General features: G+C 41.3%; 1 protein-coding gene across 3 annotated transcripts in view; it reads right to left on the reverse strand.

The window, feature by feature from the left end:
• The window catches only part of KREMEN1 (kringle containing transmembrane protein 1), a 65,349-nt gene that overhangs the window by 9,748 nt on the left and 38,364 nt on the right, over window positions 1-17,237 (reverse strand). For all 3 annotated transcript variants that reach the window (XM_070628662.1, XM_070628661.1, XM_070628660.1), the window contains exons 4-5: window positions 16,190-16,314; window positions 8,335-8,488 (exon numbers count right to left, since the gene is read on the reverse strand). In XM_070628662.1, coding sequence (XP_070484763.1) covers window positions 8,335-8,488; window positions 16,190-16,314 — 279 coding nt within the window. The remainder of the gene's footprint in view (window positions 1-8,334; window positions 8,489-16,189; window positions 16,315-17,237) is intronic.

Consider the following 17,237-nt stretch of genomic DNA (forward strand, 5'->3'; position numbering starts at 1 on the left):
AGAGCAGGAGAAGAAGAGGTGGCCACCATAAAAGCAAGTGAGAAGAAAGCAGCTAGAAGGCTGAGTGTGGGCTAGCCTCTCACCCAGGCACCCAGACACAACAGGAGTCTGCACTCACTTGTAAGCAATTCTGTGCAGGCCTCCACTCCGTGCCCACGAGAATGACTGGGGTAGGGCTGGAGACCAAAGAGTCCTCCTTGGTGGCACCAGTGTACAGGACGTGATCAGCTGCTGCTGGGGGACAGGTGTGAAACACTGCCTGCTTACCAGACCCTCCCCTCAAAGGAAGCAAAAGCCTTATGTTGCTGGGGGAGGGGCACTAAACCCTCCCGCTCCCAGAGCAGGGTAGAAGGAAAACCTGTTTGCCCCTGGGGAGGGAGTAGGAAACATTCATTCCTGCCAAAGATCCACTGCTTCCGAGGGAAGAGCAGAGGCAAAGGGCATCAGCCCATGGTTGCCTTCAACCCCACGATCCCGCACCGATGCAAAGCCGAGGTCTGCTACCCCTGAGGGAGGGGCAGGAACTCTCTCCTTCCTGAGAGCCACCACAGATACAAGGCAGTGCTTGGCTGCGGGGAGAGGTGAGGTGTGCAGGGATGCAGAAAAAGCCCCACCTCTCAGGCCCAGTAATGTGTCCTGTCTAAGACCAAGGATGGTGCGGGAGAAGCAAGAACCATCCCCCCACACACACACGGCCTCTTCATGAGCAAAGCACCAAGTAACAGGAAACAGCAGTCTACCATTGAGGGACGGCCAAGATCCCCTCTGTGGCACAGGCACGTAGGAACTTCCCCACTGAAGGTGGAACAAGAACCCTGGAAAAACCCACTGGCATCCGGGCTCCACACCAAGCACACGTAAGTAGCCCATCACTGGAGGAATCTGAAGCCTGAGGTGCACTGAGGGTAATGACAGAAATGAGAAAACCCAAACCCAGTTCAACTCCTGATGGAATGGCTCAGTCCCCACCCGAAGCAGGCCTGCCCATTCCCAGGTGTTAATACTACTTACCTCAGCCTCTAGTGTTCTACACATGGTGTGGGGCATTCCATACAATATTACAACACACAGAAAAAGCAAGAAAGCAAGCAGGAAAGAAAAAACTCACCATCAAGAGATAAAGCATCTGGTAATCATTTTACCACATATCCATATATCAAATCATTATGTTGTACACCTAAAACTAATACAATGTTACATATCAACTATAAATCAATTTAAAAAAGGAGAGAGAAAACAATCCAGAGAACCGGACTCAAAAATGACCCCGATGTTAGAACTACCTGACAGAGACTACACGATCAATACAGTAAAGGACCTAGTGGAAAAGAGGGACAACATGCTTGAGCAGATCGGAAATTTCAGCAGAGATAGGGGAACTGTCAAAAAGAGTCAAAGGGAAACGAGAGAAATAAAACAGACACTCTCAGAGCTGAAGAATTCCTTCCATGGGCTTATAAACAGACTACACACAGTTGAGGAAAGAATCAATACATTTGAAGATAGGTCAATAGAAATTATCCGAAATGAAACACAGAGAAAAAAGTAAGTGGAAAAAGCAGAATAAAGCATCCAGCAGCTGAGGAGCAATATCAAATGGTCTAACAATACATAATTGGAGTCCCAGAAAGGGAGGAAAAAGAGAATGGGGCAGAAGAAATATTTGGAGAGAGAACAGCTAAGAATGCTCCAAAGTCAATGAAAGGTAATCTAAGGATCTCAGCAAACTCCAAGCAAATAAATTAAAAAACAAAAATTAAAAGAAAAAAAGAAAACACATCCAGACACATCATGGTCAAATGTTGATAACCAAAAACAAAGATAAAATCCTGAAAGCAGGAAGAACAAGGGAAAAGATTACATACGGGGAAACAAAGATTCAGCAGACAGCACTAGAAACTATGCAAGCTACAAGGCAGAGGAGCAACATTTTTGAAGCACTCAAAGAAAAAAAACTGTCAGTATAGAATTTAATGTCTAGCAAAAATATTTTTCAAAAATGAAGATGAAATAAGTCTTTCTCAAACAAAAGCTGAGAAGCCATTGACAGCAGACCTGCATTGGAGAAGATGCTAATGGAACTTCTTTAGGCCCAAAGAATATACCAGATGGCAAATAAGAACATGAAAAGGGGGCTGGCCCAGTGGCGCAGCGCTTAAGTTTGCACGTTCTGCTTCTGGGTGGCCCAGGGTTCGCCGGTTCGGATCCCGGGTGTGGACATGGCACCGCTTGTCAAGCCATGCTGTGGTAGGTGTCCCACATATAAAGTAGAGGAAGATGGGCACGGATGTTAGCTCAGGGCCAGTCTTCCTCAGCAAAAAGAGGAGGATTGGCAGATGTTAGCTCAGGGCTAATCTTCCTCAAAAAAAATAAAAGAACATGAAAAGATGTTCAACATCATTAGTAATTACAGAAATGCAAATTAAAACCACAATGAGTTACCACTATGTGCCTGCTAGAATGGCTATTGTTAAAAAAAAAAGACAATACAGAAGTTCAGGAGAGGATGCACAAGTCTCACATATTCTTGGTCAGAATGCAAAATGGTATAGCACTTTGGAAAACAGTTGGCAGGGTCTTATAATGCTAAATATGCACTTAGCATGTCACCCAGAGATCGTGGAACTCCTAGGTATTTACCCAAGAAAAATGAAAACACACGTCCACACAAACGCTTGCACACGTATGTTTATAGCAACTTTTATAGCACCTTTATCATAGACAGACCAAGGTTTATCAATTGGTGAATGGATCAATTGGTGAATGGAAAGTATCACAAATTTGATACGTTTGTACAAAGGGACACTTCTAAGCAATAAACAGAACAACTAAAACAACATAGGTGAACCTCAAAAGCATTATTCTAAGTGAGAGAAGCCGGACACAAACGGTTAAATGCTGTATAATCCCATTTATATGACATTCTTCAGAAGGCAAAGCTGTACAGAAGGAATACAGCTCAGCGGTTGCTGAAGGCTGGGGGTCGGGGAGAGGACTGCCCACACAGGGGCACAAGAGAACCTTCCGAGGTGATGAAAAAGTTCTTTATCTTGACTGTCTTATCGAATCATACAACGAAAAGGGTAATCTTTACTGTATATAAATTATACCTCAATAAACCTACATTTTTTTAAAAATGGAAACTTTAGAGAAAGACCTCCTGGGTTCTAATCCCGACTTTACCACGTACTAACTATAAATTTGAGCAATATACTACACCTCTGTATACCTCATCTATAAAATGAAAATAATAATAGTTTCTCCCTCGTGGGGTGTTATAAAAATTAAAATGAGCTGGTAACATGTAACATGTTTAGTATAGGATCTGGCATATGGTACCAGCTCAGTCAGTGTTAGCTGTACTATTATTATTATTTGTAAAGAATAAAGGATCCAGGTTAAATTGATATTTCAACAGCAAGGACAGACCTTCAACTTAGAACTTTTGATTCCCAGATTTGAGCCATGCAGACAGCACATCCAATACAGCAATTTTGAGAGCAAACACATGACATCTATGGTAAGATTCTTAAAATTCAGTGACAATTCAATAGGAAACTTGAAACTGAGGAATATAGTCAAGGTCTTACTTTTTGAAAGGGAGATTAGCCTGACACATACGACCTGGGCAGGTGGAGGGCACGCAACCGACCTGAGCAAAACCTCCAGTGGCCAAAAGCCAGCGTCCTCCCGCTGTGATTAAACACCTTGTCAAGCCTCCAGTCCACCTCAATATTAGCGCAGTCAGTTTCTTCAGGAATAAGCTTCAGGCATCAGTAGGAACAGCCGGCTTCCCCCAGATGCAGCTGAGCGCTCTGCTTCTAGACATGAACGATGATGGATATGTCCCAGGAAACAAACCTTAACCAAACGGGTCCCAGCCATGAATGAGACTCCACTGAGTTGGCACCCAGGAAAGGAAAAGAGTATTACGGTATTTTATCAATTCTAAGGGCCACATTTTAATCTTTAAAACTGGGATCTGTCTTTCAATCAACACATGTCATTGTTTAATCGGAAGCATTTTTTTTTTCTCAGTGTTATGTAAAATAATGTGGCATCTCACAATTGATGGCATCTTAGAGCCTATGAAACACAATTACGAATGCAGTCCCAGTGGTGAGATCCTACCTGTCCTCAGGCCCTTAATATTTTTCACCACTAATCTCTTCACTTCCCACTAAAATATAAATTACACGAGGGCAGGATCTCTATCTGCGGGGCCTCGGGCAAGTTACTGAACTTTTATGAGCCTCAGTTTTCTCCTCAGGCAAATAAGGATAATAATACTTGCTTCACAGTATTATGAGAATTAAGGGAGAGAATGCATGGAAAGTGAACGGCATGGTGCCCTGTAAATGTAAGTGCTCAACTAATGTTACAAGGTAAGGCCCAATCCGTGTGGCTCTCCCTTGAGTGCCAAGAAGCTGAGGCAGAAGTTGAGAAGTTGAGTGCCTGGGCAGTCCCTGTAACCCACTATTGACTTGGCCTACTTCATCTTCTGTTCGGTTCCATTGACTCAATAAATCAAATTCCAGGGGTACCAGAGGCTCTGAAGCCTCCGTCAGTGCTGCATTTACACACAGTACGCGGCCTACTTCGGTGACCTCCCTAAGCTCCTGAGAGCTTGCTGGAAAACCAGCCATAGAGCCTATGACAAATGACTTGATGCGGCAACATTGACTGAGCAGACAGCTTCCGCCAGCTGCCTCTGCAGTCTCTCTGCAGAGGTGCAAATGCAGGCTAAGTGCCTCTAGAGCCGAGGAGCCCAGGACGCTCTTCTGGAAGGAGTGAAGAACAGGAAGATCTCACTGACATTCTGCCTGAGACTCGGGTTCGAGCCACGCTGGTAGCAGAGCCTGACGTTCTGGGACACAGAGACTGCAATCTGGTCCTTCTCTCACCATCTAACTTCTCCTCCAAGCTCTTCGGAGAGACTTCTTTGCCCTCCCACGTTGTAGGACAGTCCATAGTCACCACCTCCAAGATGCTCAGCCTCATCCAGTGAATGAAAAGGATTTCCATGAGGCGGACCTCGAGCTATTGAAACTATTTTACTCTCTAGTAGGTGAAATTTCAGGGGTTATTTCTGCAGGGCTGCATTTTGTACTTTTCTTTGCAGAGGTGCGTGAGTTTTAGAGTTGGTTACTGTCTGGAGCCCCTGCCAGTCCACACATATCAGGGTCCCTGGAGTCTAGAGCATGCAGCCTCTCAGAAGGTCAACCTTCCCAGCTGAGTGAATGGAGGCCCGAGAGGGCAGCCTCTGGAGAGCTGCAGAGGGGGCCTATCTGATGATCATCAGAACAACCGGGCCAACTCTGTTCACACACATTAAAGCACTAAACTGGATCTGTTATTAGGATCTATTTTATTATTGTTAATAAAAGGGATTCTGCTGCTGAAAAGAGAAAAACTAAAAATGTGACAAACCTGGGTCTGAATCCTGGCTTTGGCACTTATTAGCTTGGACAAATTATTTTATCTTTCGATCCACAGTTTTCTTATCAATAGGGCTGTTGCAAGGATTAAATAACAAAATAAACAAAAGCATGCAGCATCAAGTCTAGCACACAGCAAGCACTCAGAGGCAGCAATTATTTTCATTGTAATTAATTCGTTTTAGTGCATCTTTGTGTCAGGCCTAGTATGACCTCCTGGATACGTTTCTACTATCAAAGATGGTACTTGCTACATGACTGACTTTAAACCAAATTATTTCCATTTGACACCGCCACTAGACCCATTGTACTAAATAAAACAATTTTTTCTGCCACACAGTAGATGCCCCCAAAAAATGTGCTAAACTGGCCCAGCCCAGTGGCATAGTGGTTAAGTTCACAGGCTCTGCTTCAGCAGCCCAGGGTTCGTGGGTTCAGATCCCAGGCACGGACCTACACACTGCTCATCAAGCCATGCCGTGGGGGTGTCCCACATACAAAATAGAGGAAGATTGGTACAGATGTTAGCTCAGGGCCAATCGTCCTCAAGCAAAAAAAAGAGGAAGACTGGCAACAGATGTTAGCTCAGGGTCAATCTTCCTCACACAAAAAAAAAATAAATAAAAATTTTAAAAAATGTGCTAAATGAATGAAAGATTATCATAAAAACTATATTTTATTTTTATTGACATAAAATTCACTATTTTAACCATCTTAATGTGTACAATTCAGTGGTATTAGTATATTCACAATGTTGTGCAACCATCACTATTATCTAATTCCAGAAAATTTTCGTCACCCCAAAAAGATCCATATCCGTTAAGCAGTCCACTTCCCATTCCTCCCCTCTCCGCAGCCCTTGGTAACCATTAATCTGTTTTCTGTCTGTATGGGTTGGCCTATTCTGCACATTTTCTATAAATGGAATCATAAAATACATGGCCTGATTTGTCTGGTTTCTTTAACTGAGCATAATGTTTCCAAAGTTCATCATGTTGTAGGACGGATCAGCATTTCATTTCTTTTTGTGGCTAAGTAATATTCCCTTGTATAGATATACCACATTCCGTTTCCCCGTTCAACAGCTGATGGACATTTGGGTTGGTGCCACTTTTTCACTACTATGAATAATGCTGCTGTGAACGTTCTGTGCAAGTCTTTGTGTAAAGATATCTTCTCAACTCTCTCAGGTATATACTGAGGACTGGAATTACTGGGTCATGACGTAATTCTCTTGTACGTTCTGAGGAGCTGCTGGGCTGTTTTCCAAAGCAGCCGCACCATTTCACATTTCCACCAGCAACGTGCGAGGGTCCCAGTTTCTCCACATCCTCACCAACACTTATTTTCCATTTTAAAAAATTAATGCTATGTATATTCTGTTTAAAGTAGAAAAACAGGTAGCAAACCCCACATCCTGCTTCTGTTTACTGTCTAGTCCCCTAGGATTCTCTCCTGGAAAATGAGAGTTCAAATGATAATGCCTTCCTCAGATGGCTGCCGGGAGGACCTAAGATGCTAATTTACATAAAGCCTGAATATAAACTAGGTACTCGATAAATGTTTATTTCCTCTCTTTTATCGCTTAAGAGCATACCAGGCAATTTGTGAATTGTATCTGTGAATGTGACCTTATTAGGAAATACGGTCTTTACAGATGTAATCAAGTTAAATGAGGCCTTACTAGATTAGGATGGGCCCTAAACCCAATGACTAGTGTCCTCATAAGGAGATACAGAGAGACACAGAGGCAGAGACACACACAGAGGGAAGACAGCCACGTGAAGAAGGAGGCAGAGATTGAAGTGATGCACCTCCAAGCCAAGGAATGCCAAGGATTGCCAGCAATGACCAGAAGCTAGGAAGAGGCAAAGAAGAATTTTTCCCTGGAGCCTTCAGAAGGAGCACGGCCCTGACGACACCTTGATTTTGGACTTCTAGCCTCCCAAACTACGAGAATAAATTTCCGTTGTTTCAAGCCACCCAGTTTGTGATAATTTGTTACAGCAACCCTAGGAAACTGATACACCATATGGCATTTTTGCTTAAAATTGAGCCAGTCTGCCTAGTTGAAATGTCAAGACTATATCTATTCTAGCTTAATGACTAAAAAAGACACTAGAAACTCTATAGTACATCTTAGTAATCTCAAGCTTTTATTTTTGTCTGTCTCATTTGTGACCATCTCCTTTCTACCATCTTAAAATCTGGCACTGCATTGGTACTATGGCTCCCACAGTCTCACCACCACTGAGTGGATGTCGATGGATTATGATAAGGGATCGGGTGGCCTAGAGGTTAGGACAAGGTGTTGGAGAGGTCGAAACCCTGGATCCACACCCCATTCAGAGCACACTCTGCCCCTAGCCAGCATCTTACAAGTGTGGCAGGTCAGAGAGGAGGGTAGTAAGGGTACCCTCACTACCAGGCCTGGAAAGCCAACTCGAAGCTTATGCTCTTCTTCTCAGCTGCATCACACTAAGATATAAATCCCAAAAGCCTAAGAAAACACCAAAAGGGCTTGGAAAATACAATAATACAAGAGGATCTTTAAGCGGATACTGAAGTTATATCAGTGTCTATATTAAATTGGAAAGGTTACCCTTTCTAGGTTGTCTAAGCATCTCACAATAGGCCACATCTTCAAAGCACATGGCACAACTACAATTAATTACTTGTTAAATGTCTGTCCTCCCTTCTAGAGGACAGGGGCTGAGTCTGCTTGTTCAGTGCTGTATCCCCGGGGTCTGGTCAGTACCCAGCCTGCAGTAGGCGCTTAATTAGTGTTGCTGGGTGAATGAATGAATAAATAGAGGGTAAGGAGGGTGGGCCGGCTTGTTCCCCTGGCCCAAGGGTTCCTGTGCCTTGGGCAGTGACAAGCACGGGGCATACTCACTGTCAAAGAGGATGATCCTGCCATCACCACCGCAGGGCTGGGTGTGATCCCCGAAGCAGACACTGTTGCACTCAGTACTGGCTGCCTCCCCGTACTTCCAGTAATCAGGATTGTTTCCACAGAAGCAAGCATAGCCTGACTCCATCCCGGCAAACTGCCACAACAGAGAAGCAGCACTTGGTAAGCATCAGTCAGGGTGTCAGGTGACCCAACAGAGCCTGGCAGGGTCGATCCCCAGCATGCAACCAGCCTCATCTTCCCAGCCCACCTTGTCCTGGGACCTCTCCCTTGTCCCACCCTCACACACTTCATCACACGCTGACTAGTAACTGTGCACCCCACCATGCTCCCCCTTCAGCAGTAAGTGCTTTCCAGCTAATTCTCCCAGCAAACTCATTATAGGCCCCACTTAAATTTTTTATTTTATTGTTTATATTACCATACAGTAAAACTATTTACATGGCGTCTAGTTCTATGAATTTTAGCCCATGTATATATTTGTGCAACCACCATTGCAGTCAGGATACAGGACAGGTGCATCGCCCCAATAATCATCCTTGTGCTATCGCTTTATAGTTCCCCTCCTATAACCCCTCTTATAACCACTAATCAGTTTTCCATTACCAAAGTTTTATCCTTTCAAGAATGTCGTATGCTATAGACTGAATGTCTATGTCTGCGCAAATTAATATTTTGAAAGTCAATTCCCAATGTGATGGTACTTGGAGGTGGGGCCTTTGGGAGATGAATGGGTCCTGAGGGCAGAGCCCTCAGGAACGGGATTAGAGCCTTTATGAAAGAGACCCCAGAGTGCTCCCCTCACCCCTTCCACCATGTGGGACACAGCAAAAAGACAGCCGTCTATGAATCAGGAAACAAGCCCTCACCAGATACCAAATCTGCCAACGCCTTGATCTGGGGCTTTTCAGCCTCCAGAACTGTGAGAAGTGAATGTCTGTTGCTTAAGACACTCAGTCTACAGAACTTTTTTATAGCACCCAGAACAGACTAAGATATCATATAAACAGAATCATATAGTATGTAATCTTTTGAGACCGGCTTGTTTCACTCAGCATTAATGTCTCTGAGGTTCATCCAAATTGGTGCATGTATCGATAGTTCGCTCCTTTTGATTGCTGAGCGGTAGTCCACTGTATGCATGCATCACAGTTGGTTAATCCACTGGGTTGTTTCAGACTTCATGATTATGAATAGAACCGCTATAAACATTTGTGGACAGATTTTTGTGTGAATGTGTTTTCATTTCTCTAGGGTAAATACCTAGGAATGGGGTTGCTGGATTATATGGTAAGTGGTTAACTTGATAAGAAATTGCCAAACTGTTTTCCAGAAGGACTGTACCGTTTTACATTTGTAACAACAATGTATGAGTCCCAGTTGTTCCATATCCTTGTTAAAACTTGTCATAATCAGTATATATACATATATTTTTAAGATTTTTTATTTTTCCTTTTTCTCCCCAAAGCCCCCCAGTACGGAGTTGTGTATTTTTAGTTGTGGGTCCTTCCAGCTGTGGCATGTGGGATTGGCGCCGCCTCAGCATGGCCCGATGAGTGGTGCTATGTCCGTGCCCAGAATCCGAACCGGGGAAATCCTGGACCTCCAAAGCGGAGCGCACAAACTTAACCACTCGCCACAGGCCAGCCCCTATCAGTATATTTTATTTTAGCCATTCTAATAGCTATGTAGCAGTATCTCATTGTGGGTTTAATTTGCATTACCCTAATGGCTAATGATTTTGAATGTCTTTTTATGTGCTTATTTTACATCTGCATAGATTCTTTAGTGAAATATCTGTTCAAGTCTTTTGCCTATTTTTTTTTTTTTTTAAAGATTTTTTTTTATTTTTTCCTTTTTCTCCCCAAAGCCCCCCGGTACATAGTTGTGTATTCTTCGTTGTGGGTTCTTCTAGTTGTGGCATGTGGGACGCTGCCTCAGCGTGGTTTGAAAAGCAGTGCCATGTCCGCACCCAGGATTCGAACCAACGAAACACTGGGCCGCCTGCAGCGGAGCACGTGAACTTAACCACTAGGCCACCGGGCCAGCCCCTAGAGTTTTTTTCTTTTCCTTCTTTTCTTTTCTTTTTTTTTGTTTTAATACATTCTAGATACAAAGTCCTTTGTTGCATACATGACTTTTCTCCCAGGCTATGGCTTGTCTTTTCATTCTCTTAAAAATGTCTTTTGCAGAGAAAAAGTTTTTAATTTTGGTAAAGTCCAAATTAAAATTTACCAATTTTTTCTTTTACGGATCATGGTTTTGGTGTCATGCCTAAGAACTTTTCACCTAAACTCGGGTCATAAAGAATTTTTCCTCTATTTTCTTCTGAAAGTTTTATAGTTTTACATTTTACAGTTAGACCTAAGATCCCTTTAGAATTCAGCATGGACTTGGTGTTTAACTTCTTTCAATTGGCATGATGTTGTGGCCATTCATTTGTGTTGTAGCTTGTATCAGTATGTTGTACTATATCTTTTCTTTTTATTGCGGAGTAGTACTTCACAGTATGGATATCCCACAATTTATTTTTCTGTCCGTACGGTAATGGACATTTGGGTGGTTTACAGTTTGGGGCTGTTATGAGTGATGCCGCTGTGAACGTTCATGCATTAGGTCTCTGTGTGGACATAGGTTTTTATTTCTCTCGGGTAATCACCCAGGTCTGGTACTGCTGAGTCAAAAGACAGGTGTATATTTACCTTTATAAAAAACTTCAACGTCTTTTTCCAAAGAAGCTGTACCATTTTACATTCCTACCAGTAGTCTAAAAGAGTAACAGTTGCTCCACATTCTTAATTTTTAGCATTTTCAGTATTTTTAACTTTCATCATGCTAGTGGATGTGGAGTGGTATCTCATCGTGATTTTAATTTGGATTTCCCTGATAACTAGTGATGCTGAATATCTTTTCATGTGTCTTTTGGCCATCCACATATCTTCCTTGGTGAAATGTCTGTTCAAATCTTCTGCCCATTTTTAAATTGAGCTGTCTCATTATTGAGTTGTAAGAGTTCTTTATATACTCTCTATACAAGTCCTTTATCAAATATATACTTGGCAGCTACTTTCTCCCAGTTTGTGGCTTATCTTCTTACTTTCTTAACTGTGGTTTTTGAAGATAAGTTTTTAATACTGATAAGTCCAATCTACCAACTTTTTCTTTTACGGTTTGTAGTTTTTTGTGTCCTGTTTAAGAAATCTTTGTCTAACCCAATGTCATAAGATTTTCTGTACTTTTTTTTACAAGTTTAACAGTTTTAAGCTTTTTTTTTATTGCTATGTAATTCACATAACATAAAATTTACCATTTAAAAGTGTACTTTCAGTGATTATTAGTATATTCACCATGGTGTGCAACTAGCACCAATAATTCCAGAATACTTCCATCACGCAAAAAAGAACCCCTAGACCGATCGGCAGTAGTCCCACTTCCTCCCACCTCCCACCTACTGGCAACCACTAACCCACCGTCTCTATGGATTGGAACAATCTGACACAATACAAATGCAATCACACCATATGTGACCTTTTGTGCCTGGTTTCTTTCACTTAGCATGATGTTTTCAAGATTCATCTATACTGTAGCATGCATCAGTAACTCATTTCTTTTAATTGTCTGAATAATATTCCATTGTATATATATATATATACATCACATTTTGTTTACCTGTTCACGAGGTGATGGACATTTGTGTTGTTGCCACTTTTTGGCTATTATGAATAATGCTGCTATGAACATTCATGCACAAACTTTATGTGAACATATGTTTTCAACTGTCTTGGGTACCTGGGAGTGGAAATGCTAGGTCACAAGGTAACTCTGTGTTTAAATTTTTGATGAACTACCACAATGCTTTCCACAGCAGCTGCACCGCTTTACGTGTCCACTAGCAATGTATCAGGCTTCAAACTTCTCCACATCCTCATCCACAGTTGTTTTTATCCTTTTTTTGTAGTTTTTTTTTTTTTAAAAAAACTACAGCCATCCTAGGTTATCTGTTGTGTGAAGCGGTATCTTATTATGGTTTTGATTTCCATTTCCCTGAAGACTAATGGTAATGAGCCTCTTTTCATATGCTGTTGCCACTTCTTTATATATTCTGGACATTAGACCCTTATTCAGATATATGATTTGCAAATATTTTCTCTCATTCTGTGAGTTGTCATTTCACTTTCTTAATAGTGTCCTTGACACACAAAAGTTTTAAATTTTAATGAAGTCCAAGTCACTGATTTTTACTTTGATTGCTTGTGCTTTTGGTATCATAACTAAAAAGTCACTGCCTAATCCAAGGTCATGGATATTTATACCTATGCTCCTATCTAAGAGTTTTATAGTTGTACCTATTACATTTAGGTCTTTGATCGACTTTTAGTTAATTTTTACACATGGTGTAAGGTATGGGGTCCAAATTCATTCTTTTGCATGTGAATATCCAATTGTCCCAGTACCACTGGTTGAAAAGACTATTCTCTCCCCACTGAATAGTATGCCACCCTTGTCAAAAATCAATTGACTTTAAGTAAATGTATGGGTTTATTTCTGGACTCTAAATTCTATTCCAGTGCTCTATATGTCCATCTTTATGCCAGTACTATAGCTCCTTTTTCAGTAGTAAAATTTAAAGTTAATTTTTGTCTATTGTGTGATGTAAAGATAGAGGTTCATTTTTTTTCCCTAAAGAGCTCTAGTTTTTCTCCAGAACCATTTGTTGAAAGACTATCCTTTCTTCCATTGAATTATCTTGGCATCTTTGTTGAAAATCAATTGTCCATATAAGTACAAGTCTATTTCTGGACTCTCTATTTGATGCCACTGATCTATAGCAGAGGTTGGAAAACTTTTTCTATAAAAGGTCAGATAGTAAATGTTTTCAGCTTTGTGGACCATATGGTCGCTTCTTAAGTAATCAACTTTGCTGTTGTAACATGAAAGCACCCACAGACAATATGTAAATGAAGGAGTGTGGCAACAAAACTGTATTTACAAAAATAGGTGGGTGGTAGGATTTGGCCCAGATGCCATTGTTTGCGGACTCCTGATCTATGTGACTATTCTTATGCCAATACCACTCTCTTGATTATTATAGCTTTATAGTAAGTCTTGAGATCAGGCAGCGTAAGTCCTCCAAAGCAGATCTTTTTCAAAATTATTTTCGTTATTACAGGTTCTTTTCCTTTCTATATAAATTCTAGGATCAGTTTGTCAATTTTTTCAAAAAGCATGCTATGATTTTGATTGAGATTGCACTGAATCTATAGGTCAATTTAGGAAGAACTGACATTTTAACAATATTGAGTCTTCTAAGCCATGAACAATGTCTCCATTTATTTAGGTTTTCTTTAATTTTCCCTTGCAATGTTATGTGGTCTTTAATATCCTTTGTTAAATTTATCCTTAAGTTATTTATGCTACTATAAATGGAATTTAAAATTTTCTAACTGTTCACTGCTAACGTATAGAAATGCAACTGATTCATATATATATATATGAATAATATATGAATATATACAGAAGATCTTTTATATATATAGGACTTTATATATATATGACCTTATAACCTGCAACCTTGAAAAATTTACTTATTAGTTCTAGAAGCTGTTTTATTCTAGATTCCTTAGAATTGTCTACATAGATGATCATGTTGTCCATAAATAAAGAAAATTTTACTTCTTTTCCAACCTACACACATTTTATTTCTTTTTTCCCCCTTATTCCATTGGCAAGGACCTCCAGTACAATGGTGAATAGAAGAGGTGAGAGTAGACATCATTGTTTGTTCCTGATCTTAGGTAGAAAGCACTGAACCTTTCACTACTGAAAATGATGTTATTTTGGGGGTTTTTTGTAGATGCTCTTAATCAGGTTGAGGAAGTTTCCCTCTACTCCTAGTTTGCTGATGGCTTTTATCATTAATAGGTATTGTATTTCCCCAAATGCTTTTACTATATTTTTATTCTGAAATAATTTCAAATGTGCAGAGAAGTTGCAAGACCAACACAAAGAACTGCCCCCATCCCTTTCACCTAGAGACCCCCATTCAAGCTGGCAACTGCCCGAATCACATCCTTTGTAGAAAAGGAGTCAATCCAGGACCACAGATGTACTTAATTGTGAGGTCTCCTCAGTCTCCTTCAAACTGGAATAGTTCATTGGTCCTTCCTTGACCTTTGTGACCTTAATGTTTTTGAAGAATAAAGGCCAGTCATTTTGTAGAATGTTCCTCATTTCAGGTTTGTCTATGTTTCCTCATGATCAGATTCACATTACGGATTTTGGGCAGAAATACCACTAAAGTGATGTTATGCTCTTGACAGGTCAGGTGGGACACAATGTCGAGTTGTCCCATCACTGGTGATATTAACTTTGAGCACTTGCGTTAGGTAGTATATGCCAGTTTTCTCCACTGCAGAATTACTTGTTTTCCTTTTATAGTATTTTGCGGGGAGATCTTTGAGACTATCTAAATATCCTATTCCTCATGCAACTTTTACCCATTTACCAGTAGATAAGGACTTGGGATATTTGCGTACCTTGATATTTGTTCTTTGAATCAATTATTACTATGATGGCTGCCAAATGGTGAACTTTCTAACTCCACTATTTCTTCTACATTTATTAGTTGGCATTCCCCTATATGGAAATGTTTTTCTTCTCCTTGTTTACTTATTCACTTATTTATATCAGCGTGGATCTGAGGATTCTTTACTCAATGGAGTATATTTATTACTATCATTATTTGTTTTGAAGCTCAAACTATGCTCTATTTGGCCAGTGGAGACCCTTTAAGCTGGTTCCTATGTCCTTTAGACAAGTCCCTATCCTTCCTTATTTTCTTGTAATTTCAGGATCACCTAGCATTTTCTCAAAACCAGGTCTAGAACGTGCAGTTTTCTCCAAAGAGCTCCAGTTCTTTTTAGTGAAGAACAGTTTTCAGAAACCAAGATTGCACTATACTAATAACTTCAACCCCTGTCCAACACTGTAGGCTTCATTCCAGTTTTCCCTGGCTCCCTTCTCCAACAGTGAGAAACCTGGCTCCCATTATCCTCAATATATTTACGTTTATGTTCAATGCCTTTGCAAGCAACCAATCATCTGATTATGCTGGGCCAACCACCCTGCTAAGCCACCTGCCTCACACTGGCCCTGAACCCTGCCAGGCTACTCGTCGAGCTTGGGTCTGGTTAAGGACTTTTTGGCTGGGAGGGAAGGAGGAAGGGAGGGAGGCAGGAAGGAAGGAAGGAGGGAAGGAAGGGAGGAGGGGAGGAGGGGAGGAGGGAGGGAGGGAGGGAGGGAGGTAAGGAGGGAGGAAGGAAGGAAGGAAGGAAGGAAGGAAGGAAGGAATTTTCTTTTTTTGATATAACAAACAATAGTATTATTGAATCTTATCAGCCAAGGAATGAATTTCAGATAGAAGAATGAATAAGAAGGAAAGAAAATATTTTGGACTGGTGTGCAGGCTAGGGCCCCTTAATGTATCAAGGAAGCAACCACTACCTTGGCTTATTCCCAGATCCTCTGTGGAGCCAGAGATGTCCCTGCTCCTAAGATACAAAGGCACGAGGAAACACAGAACTCTGTCGGAGGTCAAACAGGGATGCGGACACTGGAGATTTCCCTCTCCATTTCTCCCGGTCTTTAGACAGCAGTGCTGCCTCACACTCCTGAATCCCAAGCCCCGCTCCTCCTCCAACTTCTCCTTGGCAGACAAGTAGATGGCATGGCTTTACAGGTTGTTTTTTAAAAATGTACATGTATTTTTAAGTTATCTCAGCAGAATGCACATACATCTTTATCCTTTTCTATAGATACACAGCCACAGAGTCATTACCTTGAACCTCTGACTCCGACAAAAGCTGATGCAGGTTTGTATGGTAAGTTTGTTAGATGTTTTACTGGCGCCAGTTAGAGGAGGTGGGTTTCCATGATCCTTATAGCAGCCAAGGTTTCCAGGCACTGGAGAAAAAAGAAAAACAAAGGAATTTCACAACACCTGGCTGTGAAACACCAAGAAGGAAATGCAATTTGTGCCAGGTACTTTCATCTCAGCCAGTATTTCCACTCCTAAGGTACAAATAAATAACAAGCAATAAGCTTTAAAAATGGAAGCCTTAGTGTCCTCAGCTAAATGCTATGTTTCTGGTTTATTTTGAAGATTATGGGAGGCCCAGGTCCACCTTTAACTAACATTAAGAAATTTTTAACCTGTTCGGCATTGATAGAATTTAATATTAAAGAGAACTAGGAACAATTTCCTAAAAACAGAGAAGCTACAATATGTAAATTATGTTTCAGAGTCACTGGAGGGCAGGAAAAGCCCTTAGAAGCCCGTCATTCTACCCATGTCCTTCCTCTTGGTGCTTAGAAAGCTCCACAAGTGGGTTTCCCCAAGGTCCTTGGGTGAAGGTCATTAGTTTCCTATTGCTGCTGAAGCAAATTACCACAAACCTAAGTGGCTTAAAGCAGTATAAATTCATTATCTTACAGTTCAGGAGGTCAGAAGTACTAAATGAGTCTTGTGGGACTAAAATCAAGGTGTCGGCAGAGCTGTGTTCCTTCTGGAGGCTCAAGAGGAGAATTTGTTCCCTGCCTTTTCCATCTCCTGGAAGCTGCCCCTATTCCTTGGCTTGCAGCTGCACCATTCCAGCCTCTGCTTCCATCATCATATCTTCTTTCCTCCCTCTGCTTCCATCACCACATCATCTTCTCTGACTCTGATCCTCCTGCCTCTCTGTCATACAAACCCGTGTGATTACACTGGGCCTACCTGGATAATTCAGAATAACTTCCCCATTTCAAAATCCTTAACTTAATCACACCTGCAACGTCTCTTATACCAGGTAAGGTAACATATTCAAAGATTCCAGGGATTACAACAC

The sequence above is a fragment of the Equus przewalskii genome, chromosome 7 (assembly GCF_037783145.1).
Source record: "Equus przewalskii isolate Varuska chromosome 7, EquPr2, whole genome shotgun sequence".
NCBI classification, from domain to species: domain Eukaryota; kingdom Metazoa; phylum Chordata; class Mammalia; order Perissodactyla; family Equidae; genus Equus; species Equus przewalskii.